This window comes from Panthera tigris, chromosome B4 (assembly GCF_018350195.1).
Source record: "Panthera tigris isolate Pti1 chromosome B4, P.tigris_Pti1_mat1.1, whole genome shotgun sequence".
NCBI classification, from domain to species: domain Eukaryota; kingdom Metazoa; phylum Chordata; class Mammalia; order Carnivora; family Felidae; genus Panthera; species Panthera tigris.
In genome coordinates this window covers 106690009-106705821 of record NC_056666.1, presented here as the reverse complement: position 1 = coordinate 106705821, position 15813 = coordinate 106690009, and the positions used below count along the sequence as shown (strand labels likewise).

Genomic DNA, 15813 nt, shown 5'->3' with positions numbered 1-15813 from the left:
GGACTTTTTGACCTTCACCAGAAGCAGGCCATAAGACCCTCCTGTGAGAGGTGTCCTTCATGTACCTAGAGAAAAGAAGCATTCTCATCTGAAGATGGATGACAAGAAGAATCTGAATCAACAGGCCTTGCTAAATTTACCCCAGTTTACTACACTTAGCTTATACCCTTTGCCCTAATTATATTTTCCACAACCTTCTATTCTTTGTCAAACCTGATACGAAATTGCTCAGGTTTAACTATTTCTTCAGGTCTTATTTCTTTAGGAAGACTTCCATGTCATGTGAAACATATTAAATACATTTTTATGCTTTTCTCTTATTAATTTACCTTTTATTTCAGGGATACCAGCTGAGAACTTAGAAGGGTGGAAGTAAAAGATGATATTTTTCCTCCCTTACAGAGCAAAAGTAATTGATTAAATAAACTGATGAAATATAAAGGAGGAAATATTAGAGCCACTTTCAAGAAAATTTAAAAAATTTTCGCACAAGGAATACATCTTAGTTTTAGCATATCAAACTTTTTAATATAGCTTTCAGAAAAGAAATCACCATTCACACTGACAACTTCTGAAAGAATAAAGACTGGGAAAAATAAGGTCAGCTACTGTGATTTTCTGCATTATGCCCTATTCAGCACCTGTTATTTTAGGAAAAGCTAAATTTAACCATTTTTTAATTTTGTTGGCTTGACAGTGAGGCCAACAGTAAAAAAAGAAAAAAGTTGACAAGCTGAAGTAATATTTATCTTTTCTGGTTCGATAGAAAAATTAAAGCCGTTAGCTTTTTAAAGTATTTAAAAGTTGGCAAACCATAAAACAGACTCTTAACTATTAAGAACAGGAGGTGGGTGGGGGGATGGGTTAAATGGGTGATGTGTACTAAGGAGGGTACTTGTATGATGAACACTAGGTGTTGTATATAAGTGATGAATCACTAAATCCTACACTTGAAACTAATATACTGTATGTTAACTGGAATTTAAATAAAAACTTGAAAGAAAAAAATTAAAAATTAAAGTATTTAATAGTTGGAAGAGGTTTATGTGATTAATATCAAAGAATATTGGCATACTTTATAGGTTGTTATGCCAACAAAAATTATAGCACATGCATTCAAATACTTGCATAGATGCTTATTAAATTATTCTGAGATCAAGAAGCAAAGACATAGTACATGAAAAGGTATACTTTTAAAAATGAAATTACCTGATTATTCAGCAAGTTTTCTTTATATTATTTTTAGAATAGCAGAGTGTTTTATTTTTTCTTAAAAATTCATTTTAATTGTTTAAAGATTAGAAAGCAGAAAGAATAATTTTACATGTACTTATTTTCAATGAAATACTAGTCAACTAAATCAGAACCTGCCAAAATTCAAATTCATACGTACTATAATTAATAATTTGTACACATCATAAAAACATAATTAAAGGAATTCATATGAAATACAATAGTGATTTAAATCCTTTACCAAAACATGGACGAATACTATCAATAAAAAATACAAAATATACAATGTAAAGAAAAACGGTGTATTAAGTCTTACGTTTTATTACGATGTCCAATATTTTGGCAATTCCTCAGCAGAGAACTTGTCATTACTGTTTCCACAAATGGGATTCTTTTAGTGGGGATACTGTTTAATTTGCTGTCTTCTCTCTTCTGGTCTGCTATTTCTCCCTGATTTCTTCCTTCCGTATCTTCACATAAAGAGGATTTGGTTGATGTAGAATGACTAGAGTCAGAATTCATCCATTTCTCAGAAATATCTGGTGATTCCAGTTTATACCTGTCTGCACAAGACTGGAGAACTCTATTTTGCAGGATGCTATCACTATCTGTAGCTAAATGATTTTGCTGGACTTCTGATTCTTCTCTCTGGGTGATACGTGCATCCCCGTGTTCATGTGCATATCGGCATTCATTACTAAGTGTCATTAATTTCTTAAAATAATGGCAGAGATTTTCTGCAGCATCCAGGGTGACCAAATTTCTAAACAAATAAAGAAGACATTTAATAAGAACTATATAACCAATATTAAAACTTATATAGGTTTTGGAAATTTCCCTTGTGTGGTTTGACATGAAAATTAAGCTTTACTACAATATTCATTAAAAACTTATTTCTGGTTGTTTATATAGAAATTGATCTCATTTCTAACAAAATTTGAAAATATTTGTTTAGCTAATTTAGATCCGTCAATCCAGACAAAATGTCTGGAAGTTTTAGAACCATTTTTATTCTAGGTATTTTTGGTACAATTGAATGAGAAAAATCCATGCTTTTACTACCATAAACATGAGAGATCATGGCTGCCTAAATTTGGAGAAGTTATTTATGAAACAAAGTTAAAAGTACTTTCTACATTGACTCTTGCCATGCAAAATATTTGTATTGGACTTTTAAACAAAGAATTTATATTATGGGAAAGTTTTATTCCCCTTTTTCTCTGGAAAAACAATCCATTGCAAAGAGAATTCAAATACTTTAAGATATAAATGGTGGTGATTCTCTTAAACAATTGTTGAATTTTTATCTTATGGAGGCTATCTATGGCTTATGTAATTAATCAAACTTTCTGTTTGCCAGATTTGAGGATCTCAGTAGCAAATGTAAAGAACTTTGCACTTGTATGAGCCTTTTTCTTGGCTACACTTTATTTACCTCCCATTATTTTTTTTTTTTAATTTTACTTACTCCAACTGTATATTTTCTAACTATATTTAATATATAGCCACAAGCTGTCTTATCTTTTTCTTGCAGGATATAAATAAATACAAGACTTTTAACCATACCATAAAAATGAAAGTTATAGTCCCTATATGTAGAGATAAATAGTCTTGTGTTCACAAAGGTATTATCAGACATTAGCATAGTCTCCTCCAATATATATTTTTGATATTTTGTATTTCATTCATTTTGGTGGCTAATAATGTATAAAAGTTTCAATTCAATATTGGGATATCAAGTGGTTACTGATTAGGTATTGAATTCACCATCTATTATTAATATAAAATATAGTCTATTTTCCATTATCAATGCCAAATGAAACAAGTTGCAATGACAATGGATTATCCAAAGGAATTGAGAAATCTATGTTTCAACATGAGAGATATCAAGGGTCACCTTTAAACAAAAAAATTGCGTATTACCATACATATTCAAGGAAGTATGTTTAGTTTTGCACAAAATAAATGTAAATAACCTTAGTCTTTATTAAAAGTAAAAATTAATTATCTGTAACAATTATTATTTTTGAGAGAGAGAGAGAGAGAGAGAGAGAGAGAACAAGCAAGAGGCAGAGAGAGAGGGAGAGAAAGAGAATCCCAAGCAGGCTCCGCACAGTCAGTGTAGAGCCTGAGGTGGGGCTCCAAGTCACAAGCAGTGAGATCAAGATCATGACCTGAGCCAAAATCAAGAGTCGGATGCTTAACCAACTGAGCCACCAGGCACCTAGGTGCCCCAGACAATTGGGATTATTTAAAAGCTGTGAGATTTGTTTTTAATCTGAATGGACTATATACAAAAATATTTAAATAGAAAAACCAAATCTTATGTAGATGGGCATGTATGAAAGTGCAAAGAGCAATAATTTAAAAATTAAGTTTAGGTATTTAGAAGCGCATATTACAATTATAATTCCAGTTTTAATGGAGAGTCATCATAAGTGAAATATGAAATCACTTTCCTTTTTCATTTGTGTTTTCTGGAGCAATGCAAATTAGAAAATATAATTATAGAGGGGTGTGCAGGTGGTTCAGTCAGTTAAGCGATCAAGTTTTGATTTTGGCTCAGGTCATGATCTCATGATTTGTAAGATCAAGTCCCACACTGGTCTCTGTGCTGACAGTGCAGAGCCTGCTTGAGATCCTCTCTCTCCTTCTCTCTGCTCCTTCCCCACTCATGCTCTTTCTCTCAATAAAAAATATTAAAAATCTTTAAAAATAAAAGAATATACAGTTATAGAAAGATCAAATATACTTCATTCATAGTAACGTACCCTGAATTTTGGATGGGGAATGGGAAATTCTCTTTCTTTTATATCTAATTAGGATTCTACTCTCAACTTCTGTTCTTCTGAATATGTGCATGTGTTGACTGCTCTTATCTACTGTGCGCTCATAATATTTGAATATATTAATATAATATATGTACAATATATCTAATACATAATAAATGTTGTATGCCTTGCTCCATTGTAACTGTTTGTCTAATTTTCTCTTATGCTAATCTGTTAATTCTTTGAAGATAAAGTATAAAATTTAGCTTATTGTGTATTTTGTTTACAATCACTGTCAAATAAATTTATGACTGATTCATTGAATGACTGACTGAATGGATGTTTGATTCTTGTCTTGAAGCTATCCTCATGACTTCACTTACTTTATCTAACACTTTAGCATTGAAATTATATTTTAAATTGTGTTTTTAAGAGAGAATATCCTTAAAACACACAGTACTAATTTAAAAAAACATCACTGTATTAATCAGCGTATTTTTTAAATTATATACATAAATTGCATTATTCTTTAAATTATGAGAAGAGAACAGTCTTACCCTTTCACAGTAATATACTTTTCAATTAGTAAGTTGAATTCTTGAATCTGGGACTGACAAAGTACCAAGAAACGTCCTAATCCTGGTTGATAGTATTCTTCAGTCTGCCTTTCTGAACAAGAGTTTATCATTTCACCATTGAGGATTCTTAGAGCCGGTAACACTTTAAGTAGAGAATGCCTATTGAAAGCAGGAAAAAAATTAATAATCTTGAAGAGTTTATATCTAAAATAACCATATACCTATTACTTAAACAATATAAACACAGAGTATATCTCAGAAAATGCTATTGATTTTGTAGAGAAAATGATACTGTTAAATTTGTTAAAAATTTCTATGGTATCATGTCATGTACAAAGTTAAATTTTAGAGACTTGACAAACATTTAACCATTTTCTTCTATAACATAAATGGGAAATTTAGCAGATGGAAACTTGGGCTGGGAGTAAATAAAAAGCTACATTATAAAAAAATAATATCAGATACAGTATTTTAAAAATATGATAATTAAAATAAAACTACTGAAATTTGTTGTTTATTTTAGAAGAAGAGGTAAATTCTGATTGTTTCTCTTAGTAAAACATAGTTAAGAGTAGGTCTAAAACAAGAGTAGTAAACAATCACCTTGTTTATCATGATCTGAAAAATCTAAACTTATATTTCTTCTTGAATCTTGCTAAAAATTATGATAATAAAAATATCCAAAGTATGCATAGAAGTCTGTACCAATTTAAAAGGCTAATGGTGTGAAAAACCAAGCCAGACAGCAAGAGCTTTCCACCAGGCCTAGCCATTTATAAGTATTTACCCAATCCTTTCGCAAGGGTACTGTGGGCCTCTTTTCACAAGGCCATTAATGGTCAAAGGGGTAAAATGGACTTCTTGAATGAATAAATCCCCCTTAGTTAGAAACTAAATTTCTTACGAGGAAAAGTACAAAACTGATGAAAGATATCAACGAACTAAATAAATGGGAAGATGTCCAATGAAGATATTTTCATAGATAGGAAGTTCAAAATTGTTCAAGAGATCATTCCTTCTCAACTTGGTCTTTAGATGCAATGCAACTCCACTAAAAGTACCAGTAAGGTATTTTGTGTATGTCAACAAAATGCTACTAAAATTTACAAAAAGAAGCCAAAAAACAACAACAACAACAAAAAATCCAAAAAGACAAAAACAAAAAACAAACAAGAATAGCCAATTCCACACTGAAAAAGAAGAAAAAAGTTGGAAAACTAACACTTTTGACTTCGCACTTACTACAAAGCCACAGTAATCATGACAGTATGGTATTGGCAAAAGAATAGACACATTTATCAATGGAAGAGAGACAGACAAATATATCAATGGAAGAGAAGAGAGAACCTAGAAGTAGACCTCCATGAATGTACTAAAGTGGATCAGTCAACTAATCTTTGACAAAGAAGCAAAGGCAATACAATGGAACAAAGATAAATGATGCTAGAACAATCAGACATTTACATGCAAAAAAGTGAATCTAGACACAGACTTTGTATCCTTCAAAAATTTAACTCAAAATGGGTCATATACCTAAATGTAAAATGCAAAACCATAAAACTACTAGAAGATAACATAGGAGAAAAAATTAGACGGCACTGGTATAATGATGACTTTTTGATAATAATAACACCAAAGATACAATTCATGAAAGAAATAATTGATAAGATGGACTTCATTAAAATTAAAAACTTCTGCCCTGTGAAAGAGAGTATCGAGAGAATGTGAAGACAAGCCATATACTAGGAAAAATATCTGATAAAGGGTTGTTATACAAAATATATGAAGAAATTTTAAAGCTCAATAAGAAAATAAATACACCAACTAAAAAATGGGCCATAAAACTTAATAGACCCCTCACCAAAGAAAATATACAGATGGTAAGTATATGAAAGATATTCAACATCATTTGTCATTAGAAAATTGTAAATTAAAATAACAAGATACTATTATCTATTAGAATGGCCAATTCAAAATGCTGACAATTCCAAACGCTGGTGAGGATGTGAAGAAATAAAAACCCTCAATCGTGCTGGTGGAAATGTGGAATCAGTGCAGCTATTTCGGAAGATAGTTTGGTGGTTTCTTACAAAAGTTAACATATTTTTACTATACGATCCAGCAATGTGCTTCTCAGATTTACCTAAATGAATTAAAAACTATATCTGCACCAAAATCTCCACACAGATGTTTATAGCAGCTTTATTTGTAATTGCCAAAACCCGGAAACAACCAAGATGTCCTTCAGTAGGTGAAAGGATAAATAAACTGAGTTACATCCATACAAAGGAGTATTATTCAGCACTAAAAAGAGATGAGCTATTAGGCCATGAGTAGGGAAGATTCCTAAATGCATATTACTAAGTGAAAAAAGACAATCGGATAGGGCTACATGCTGTACAATTCCAACTATATGAAATTCTTGAAAAAAGTCAAAACTGAGACAGTAAAAAGATCAGTGTTTTCCAGGGATTAAGGTGAAGGGAGGGATGAACAGAGCATTTTTAGGGCAGTGAAACTATTCCGTATGATACTACTACATAGCGAATACATGTCATTATACATTTGTCAAAATCCATAGAATACACAACACCAAGAACAAACCCTAATGTAAAGTATGGACTTCAGGTGATAATGATGTGTTGATGTAGGTTCATCAATTGTAACAGGTGTACCACTTTGGTGTAGGATGCTGATAGTCGGGGAGGTTGTCTATGTGTGGGGACAGGGTATACCTGGGAATTCTCTGTATTTTCTGCTTAATTTTGATAACCTGACCTTCTCTAAAATATAAAGTTTTTTAATGTTTATTTATTTATTTTGAGAGACAGAGCACAAGTGGGGAAGGGGCAGAGAGAGAGAGAGAGAGAGAGAGAGAGAGAGAGAATCCCAAGCAGGATCTGCACTGTCAGTGTGGAGCCCAACACGGAGATCAATTTCATGAATCATGAGATTATGACCTGAGCTGAAATCGAGAGCCAGATGCTTAACTGACTAAGCTACCCACATGGCCCCCAAATATAAAGTTTTTAATTAAAACACAAAATAAGACAAACTCACAGTTCTCTAAAAACTAAATGAAGGACAGCAAGATAAGATTACAAAAATGCCAAGGTTTAAGAAAGAAAACTCCAGTCAGGTACTCCTTCCACCTAGACGGTATATAGTCAGGGTCAACATATCCATTTATACAAACACAATTGTAAAATATAATTTTTATATTTATAGAAATACTTTATATAATAATTTATATATAACTTATATTTATATAGATTTATATTTACATATTTATGTATACTTTTATATAAATGAAGAAATTGGTCCACTGAAGCAAAAATGCCAAGGCCCAACTAAAGTCATAACACATTACTATGTATAGTTATGATCTTGATAGTCTTGGTATTTAATAAAAGATAATCACAAGAAATATATAAATACATTTCCTTTAATGAAAGCAAAAAAAGAGAAGAACATCACAGTTTTTCATTTACTCAGGATACATGATTAATTTCCCACACTTACCTCCCTCCACCCTTTGAGAAATAATACTTTTTTTCTCTTGCAGATATTTAAATAAGGAAAGAGGGAAAGCAAACAGATTATGTTCAAGATAACTATCAGATGTTTTACAGTGTTAAAGAGCTTAATCTAGTTAAGAAAACTTGGGTCCATCACTTCTTGGCCTTTTGGCTAAGATCAAGTGAAGACTAGGGTCCATTTATTTGGAACTTTTTTAAGCTTTTTTTTTTTTTTTTAGGCTTGAAGATACCAATATTGGTCATATCATAAACTACCGCACTTACTATAAAAGGTTAAATAACTAGCATATATTGCATTTCTGTTTGGATTCATTTTAAGATGTGGTTCAAAAACAGAATGCTAGTTAAGATAATGGCTATTCATCACAGAGGTACAATACTAAATATAACATGAAATCTTTGACTGAGGCTACCATCAAAGCAAGGAAAGGTTAAGCTCTGAAATTGAAGCTGGTAATAATTAAAATGTAATGGAGAGATTAACTATCCATATTCTATCCTATCAAATTGTTTATTACATTAGTAATGAAACTATATTGCATTCTAAATCTCCCTCAAGTATACAGTCAAGTTTTCTTCAAGACATGACATGTCAGAATAACGTGGCTATAAAATGCCACATATGAAATAAAGATGCTTTTGAAATGTGATAATAAAGGGTAGTAAAAGTTAAAACTGTATTGGTGTTTATACAGCTTAAAAAAGAACATGCTCTAATCCTATTGATGATCTTATTTCATTAGATCATCTCCTAAAATACAGAAGAGCAAACATAAGGCTTCAATAATGTGATGGAACCAGCCCTAGACAATAACCAACAGTTTTAATTCCTTGTGTACCATGCAAATTTCTCTCTGATAATTTGGTCTCCAGAGCGGACCTGATCAGCAGAAGGAATGAGGTATGCTAATGGCCTGCTTTGGTCTTTAAAATAGGTATATTTCTTATAAGGAAAATTAATAAAGCATATTTTCTTATTATAATTTGGATCTCTTAAGACTTAGATAAAGCTGGGGCACCTGGGTGGCTCAGTTGGTTAAGCGACTGACTTCAGCCCCAGTCATGCTCTTACAGTTCATGAGTTAAAGCTCCGTGTCAGGCTCTGTGCTGACAGCTTGGAGCCTGAAGCCTGCTTCAGATTCTGTGTCTCCCTCTACTTCTGCCCCTCCCCTGCCCGTGCTCTGTCTCTCCCTTAAAAAAATAAACATTAAAAAAATTTTTTAAAGAGGTAAAGCTGATTTTTTTATTTCTATTGTTCAGTTAGTTCTGGTTGAACAATAACAATAAGCTGTTGGATCTATAATACTTTTCAATGGGATCCTGGACCTACAGTGATATTGCAGATGAAGTAACACTTGAGACCCTCTTGAACAGCCATCTTTCAGGTGTCATTTTGTCTAATTAAGAAGATGTCAACAAAATGAAGAAAATACTCATGCTGCAATCATGAGAACCACAGGGTCTCACACATGTGTTCTTTATCTTAGTCACTGTCTAAATCCATTGTGATGGCAATTCAAGGCTAAATCTCTATGTGTGTCTCCAACCTTGCAGGGCAGTCTCTGAAAAGATCTTCCTTGAACTACTGTATCAGTAGTACCTGGGATAATTTTTTAAATTCACTTACACCAAAGACCTCTGTTGGTAGGTTCTGGGGAGTTTGCATTTTAATTTTTTTAACGTTTATTTATTACTGAGAGACAGAGAGACACAGAGCATGAGCAGGGGAGGGGGAGAGAGAGGGGGAGACACAGAATCTGAAGCAGGCTCCAGCCTCTGAGCAAGCTGTCAGCACACAGCCTGATGCGGGGCTCGAACTCACAAACTGCAAGACCATGACCTGAGCCGAAGTTGGATGCTCAACCAACTGAGCCACCCAGGTGCCCCTTCCTGTGTCTCCCCCTCTCTTTGCCAGAACTATTGTTTTGTTTTTTTAATTTTTTAAAAATGTTTCTTTATTTCTGAGAGAGAGAAACAGAGCATGGGCATGGGAGGGGCAAAGAGAGGGGAAGACACAGGATCCAAAGCAGGCTCCAGGCTCTGAGCTATCAGCACAGAGCCCGACTTGGGGCTCAAACTCACAGAGCAGTGAGGTCGTGACCTGAGACGAAGTCGGATGCTCAACCAACTGAGTCACCCAGGCGCCCCTGCATTTTTAAAATATAGCTTTTCTTATGGCTTTAAAGAACCAATGCATTGGTGGGGGGGGGGGGAGGGAGCGGGGAATGGGCTACAAGTTATGCCAAAATTAGAGATGTTCAGGTTTAAACTTAAAAAAAAAAAATTGAAATTTTATCATTCTGGAATTGTCTTAAATTTTCAAGAAAAATATAGCTTTCTTGTAAACTTGAGGCATGCCCTATATATATCAATGATGCCAGAGAATTTGCTAAAATAAGAGATATTGTGGGCCTGGACAGTTACATTCCAATGATCTGTTCACTGATTAACATTGCCATTGGTTTTACATAAATGGTGCAAAAGTTTCTTAGGAAAGTATTCTTGTAACACTGAAGTTACAGAGTACATATCAAATAGATAGAGAAACCAGTTTTCTATTCAGAAATAATGACAAAACGAAGAGCCATTTTAACTAAATGACCCAATATAATCCTAGAAGCAAAATATAAGAATTTGCTTATCAGATTAATGGAAGGACCAATGATTTACCACAAGTATACTCTATTTAACAAAACAACTGTTTATGCCCTAGACAACCAAAATAATAAGAAAATAAGTAAATCCAAAGGTAACTAATACAAGGCATTAGGTTTATTTGTAGGTATTGCAAGTGGCATTATGTGGAAGCTGTTTGGATGTTAACTAACCAGATTAGCAAGGGGCAAAATGATAATTTTGTCATCAAATACTACATTTTGAATATGGCTATGAATATAGATATAATTATGTACAATATTATAGCTATAGGGAATAATTACAGAAAATGTGGATCAATGGGGCTTGAATTTTTACATTGAAAATATTTTGATGTTACATTCATCACCTTTACATAAGAAAAAGTCCCAAACAGTTTATTTGTGTCAAAATATTTGGAATTTCTTTGGATGTAAAAATTAGTTTGTTTGGATCTCCAAGACCATGACAATATCTTGATATTTATGATTTATATAATAAATATCCATATTTGATTTGGTGTTTTATGTTAAAAATTGTTTGCTATTTATTTTTTTAAAGGAATAGTTATCAGAACTATATAAATCAGTAGTGTAGTAGGTTGGCCTTCAGTTCAAATGCAGCCTTAGAAGACTCTATGATGAATATATTAGAAAGTGCTGTAACAAGTTGATTCATGTTGGAAATGAAGTATAAGAACACTGTGAGATCTCAACATTAGTTTTTCCAGCTGGGGTCCTCCTAGCCAAGGGCTGAATCAATATTTCATTTAGTGAAAACTTCCTGGTGAATATTCTGTCACTTAAGAGACTCTATTAATCATTAACGAATGAAACACATTCCCAAAGGAGATTCCAAACTGAGTTTGTAGATTAAGTTTTAAAAAGAGATTTTTTTAGTACATCAGTTTTGTCCATGTTATCACTGGCCAGACATGAAAGTAAGAAGCCAATTGGGAAAATCTATAACTAATCCCTTTGTTGGTATCACGGGGTTACGTAAAGTTCATTGGAACATACTGCTTACCCAAGTTTGAGTTGATCCTTTCATTAACAAATCCCTATTTTATAGATTACCAGATTTTAAACCCTTTAGATAACTGAATCTCTTCTTGAAATTATGAAATCTGTATTAGGCCCACTGATCTAAGTGAAATTTGATAAGCAAAAGTTTAAGTTGGTTTTACTCTAGTACAGTAAATTTTATTTAAACATAGAAATTATAATAGCTAAATAATTGTACATGTCTATAATATAAATACTACCCTTTTTCAATATTATTTTTAATTAAATATTTGCTTTAAAACTGTAAAGTATATATACATAGTAAGTATAGTATATGTTAGTATAGCACTAAGTATATATACTTAGCATAGTAGTAAAATGTGAATGTTTATCTTTATATATTTAAACAGATTTATATCAATATATTTCACTATGAGCATATTTTATCCAACAAACTAAGTATTTATTCTTCATACCAAAAAAAAACCATCAATCAATTCAAAGATTATTCAGGACATAGAGTTGTTTCTAGTTATTGCAACTGGCAACATGGCAGCTGTTTGAATGGAAACTCATACCAGATCAGCAACAGAATTCATGTCCTATTTGCCCAACTCCTAATAGAAAAACCATGGCCTGCAAAGAGCTTGCTCTGAATATTGGGCACAGCCACCTATTTCTGTTTGTCATCATAGATTTGGTCTATATAGTTACTTAGAAAAATAAAGATATCTACCTAAAAACAACCCATCAGGTATTTTCATTATAAATAATATCACCTTCTTGGCAGGTGATAATTACACCTTCTTATATAAATAATAATCACCTTCTTGGCAGGCATAATTACACTCTACCTTTTGTGTGGGAAGTTTCATTCTAAGGTCTAGGTTCTAAAAACGGGGACCCAAAACCTGGGGATTAGTGTTTTAAATCCCAGTGTAAGAAAAGCATGGCCCCAGAACTTGAGCTAGTACATCTAGATGGGGACCTTGACTACTTCTATTTTGGATGACAGAGTCCTTTTCCCAGGTGGAAAAAGGTCTAGAAACATATTTAAGGTTTTTTTTGTTTTGTTTTGTTTCACATATATATACACCTTCTTTAAATAGTTGCAATGTCTGATCTCCTTATAATTTGATATTAACTAATAGTTGGTATAGTAGTAGTATAGTAGTAGTAACTTGTCCTAAGACCAGGTTTTCAGAAAACAGGAAGAATGTCACAAACACTATGGTCCCTAAAAGTCTAAAGACTCCAGTTGTAGAACTCCTGACATTGATAATTACTGCAAACCGATAAATAAGTATCAATTGTCAATTTATGGGTAATAATACTTTCAATCCCTGAAGTAAATTTTAAAAATTCAATAGAGGGGAGTCTGGGGGGCTTAGTCAGTTAAGCATCTGACTCTTGATTTCAGCTCAAGTCATTATCTCATGGTTTGTGGTATGGAGCCACACATCGGGCTCCATGCTAGCAGTGCAGAGCCTGCTTGGGATTCTCTCCCTCCCTTTCTCTCTCTGCCCTTCCCCTGTGCACATGCTCTCTCTCTCTCTCAATAAATAAATAAATAAATAAGCATTAAAAAATCCAAGAGAAAAATTAGACGGGGTGAAACATGCATTTTTTTCAAGATTTTACACATTACAATGTAAATTTCTATAATGTATTCCTTCAACAAATAATTTTGGTTATCTATGACATCATGCAGACATACTTGCCTTGCATAAGTCTACATACAGTGTGTGTGTGTGTGTGTGTGTGTGTGTGTGTGTATAATAACTACACATAGTCTATATAGTTACTTAGGAAAATAAAGATATCTACCTAAAAATAATCCATCAGATATTTTCATTATAAATGATATCACCTGCAAAGCAGAGCCTATTAGACATAATTGCTCTTCTTTTTGTGTAGAAAATGTTACTCTAAGGTCATTCTTCCAGTTTTAAAGTAGAAGGATCTGTAAAATATCTGGGATCACTTCCACTACTTAATTTTAGTCCTTTTTTAATTCCTGGACTTTCTACTAACATTGAATGTGGCTACCTTCCTTAATCTCTTACCACTTTGATGCTGAAAAGAAATCTTCCACAAATACTATTTTCCTTTTCATACAACTATTCAAAATTTCTCTATAGCTCCTTAAAAATAAAGGCTAACATTTACCAAGTGTGCTATATGCCAGGCACTACTATAAAATGCTTCTGTCTTGCAGTTAGTTTGGCTTTACGACTAGTTACATCCAGTGGAATATGAGAGAAATGATCAATGCCACCTTTTTAGAAGTATGTTTATTTTGCGAGAGAGAAAGCGTGAGTGGGAGAGGGGCAGAGGGCAAGGGAGAGAGAGAGAATCAAGCAAGTTCCACACTGTCAGTGCAAAGCCTGATGCAAGGCTCGAGCTCACAACCGCGAGATCATGACCTGAGCCGAAGTCAGATGCTTAACTGACTGAGCCACCCAGGCGCCCTAACCAATGCTACTTTTGAAAGCAGAGCAGTTAAATATCAGATGTGCTTTCCCTGTGGTCTTTCCCCCTCTTTCTCACCACAATCTATTATCTAAAAATGTCAGATTACATTGAAGTTACATGACACAGAGCCACAAAAGGGAAGCATCCTGAGTTTCCACGTCTGCTTAGATTAGACAGGATGAACTCAAATCAGATGCAATATAAACCAAAAATAAGCTTCTATTGTATTAAACCACACAGATTTCTGGGTTTGCTGTTGTGTGGTACAACCTCTATTACCTTAATGAACAAATCCTGAGGTAGCTACTATTATTATACCCATTCTATAGATGAAGACACTGAGACATAGCACGATTAAGCAACTTGTGCAAGGCAAACAGCTAGGAAGTGGTGGAACTAGATACGCACCCGAGCAGTTTACTCACAGCACCTACATGTACACCCAGTATGCTAATAGGTCTCTCCATGACCACAGGATAAAGAAGACACTTTATCCGAGCATACAAGGCCGTTTACAATCTGGTAGCAATATATCATATGAAACAGTAAAGCAAGTATTTAAATTCCAGGCTTTAGAACTCAAAACCCTTCTCTGACATTTACAGAACTGAACAAATCACAAGGCACCTAAGCTTCAGTAAATACTCCCATAAAATCAGAATGATAATTACAGAACTCAGCTGAGTTGCTGTGAAGTAATATGTGTAGGTATTTAGCCCATTCCCTGACCCATTGTAAATGTATATACTTGATTCCTTATTTACTTCCAAAAGTATTTTCCACTATATCTACGTTACACCTGAATAGACCAGAGCCTAATCCCGCCTTTCATATTCCCTCATTTTCTTGGATATTTCCTCCAGCAGAAGTGCTTTTTTTTTCTTTTAACTTGATTTTAAATATTACTAAAATTCTGAGGTTTAATCCAAAGTCTGCCTCTTCAGCAAAGGTAGTTTTCCTGGTCACTCTAAATTAGGGTGGGATTTCTAAAGCATATCCGTTGCCTACAACAATCATCTGACATGTGGATTAGGTACTGAAATCTAAGTGTTTAAAAGCACAACTGAAGTCAGGTTGTTTGAGTCCTGGCTCTTCCAGTGGCTAGTTGTGTAAACTTGGGCAAGTTATTTAGCCCTTTTGTGATTCTGTTTCCCTACCTGTAAAATGGGGACACTAGGTAGCTATTTTATTATACATTGTATTAAATGGGCACAAAGTAAATGCTATAACAATGTTTGTTATCATTATTAGTTTTCATGGCTATCATTTTTTGCATATATTTTATATCCCTATAAAGATTATAAACATGGTTTGAAATCATGGACTATATAGAATTTCCTTTAGAGAGTCCAAAATGTTAGAACATTGGTTGGATATAGTAGGCATACACTAAATATTTGGTGACTTAGTGAGACACCATATTGTGGTTAGCCTAGACATGGAAAATAGTAGACTTCTGTATGCTTACCATGTTCTAGAAATTATTCTCAACAAAATATGTGTATTGTTCCATCCAATTACCATAACTACCCCATAAGATAGGTACTATTATTATCCTTATTTTACCAGTGAGGATTTG

The 15813-nt window shown here is 33.4% G+C and overlaps 1 protein-coding gene across 8 annotated transcripts in view; it reads right to left on the bottom strand.

Annotated features, from left to right (window-relative positions):
* The window catches only part of LRRIQ1 (leucine rich repeats and IQ motif containing 1), a 207889-nt gene that overhangs the window by 123216 nt on the left and 68860 nt on the right, over window positions 1-15813 (bottom strand). For all 8 annotated transcript variants that reach the window (XM_015539066.2, XM_015539067.2, XM_015539068.2 and 5 more), the window contains exons 15-16: window positions 4562-4741; window positions 1550-1996 (exon numbers count right to left, since the gene is read on the bottom strand). In XM_015539066.2, coding sequence (XP_015394552.1) covers window positions 1550-1996; window positions 4562-4741 — 627 coding nt within the window. The remainder of the gene's footprint in view (window positions 1-1549; window positions 1997-4561; window positions 4742-15813) is intronic.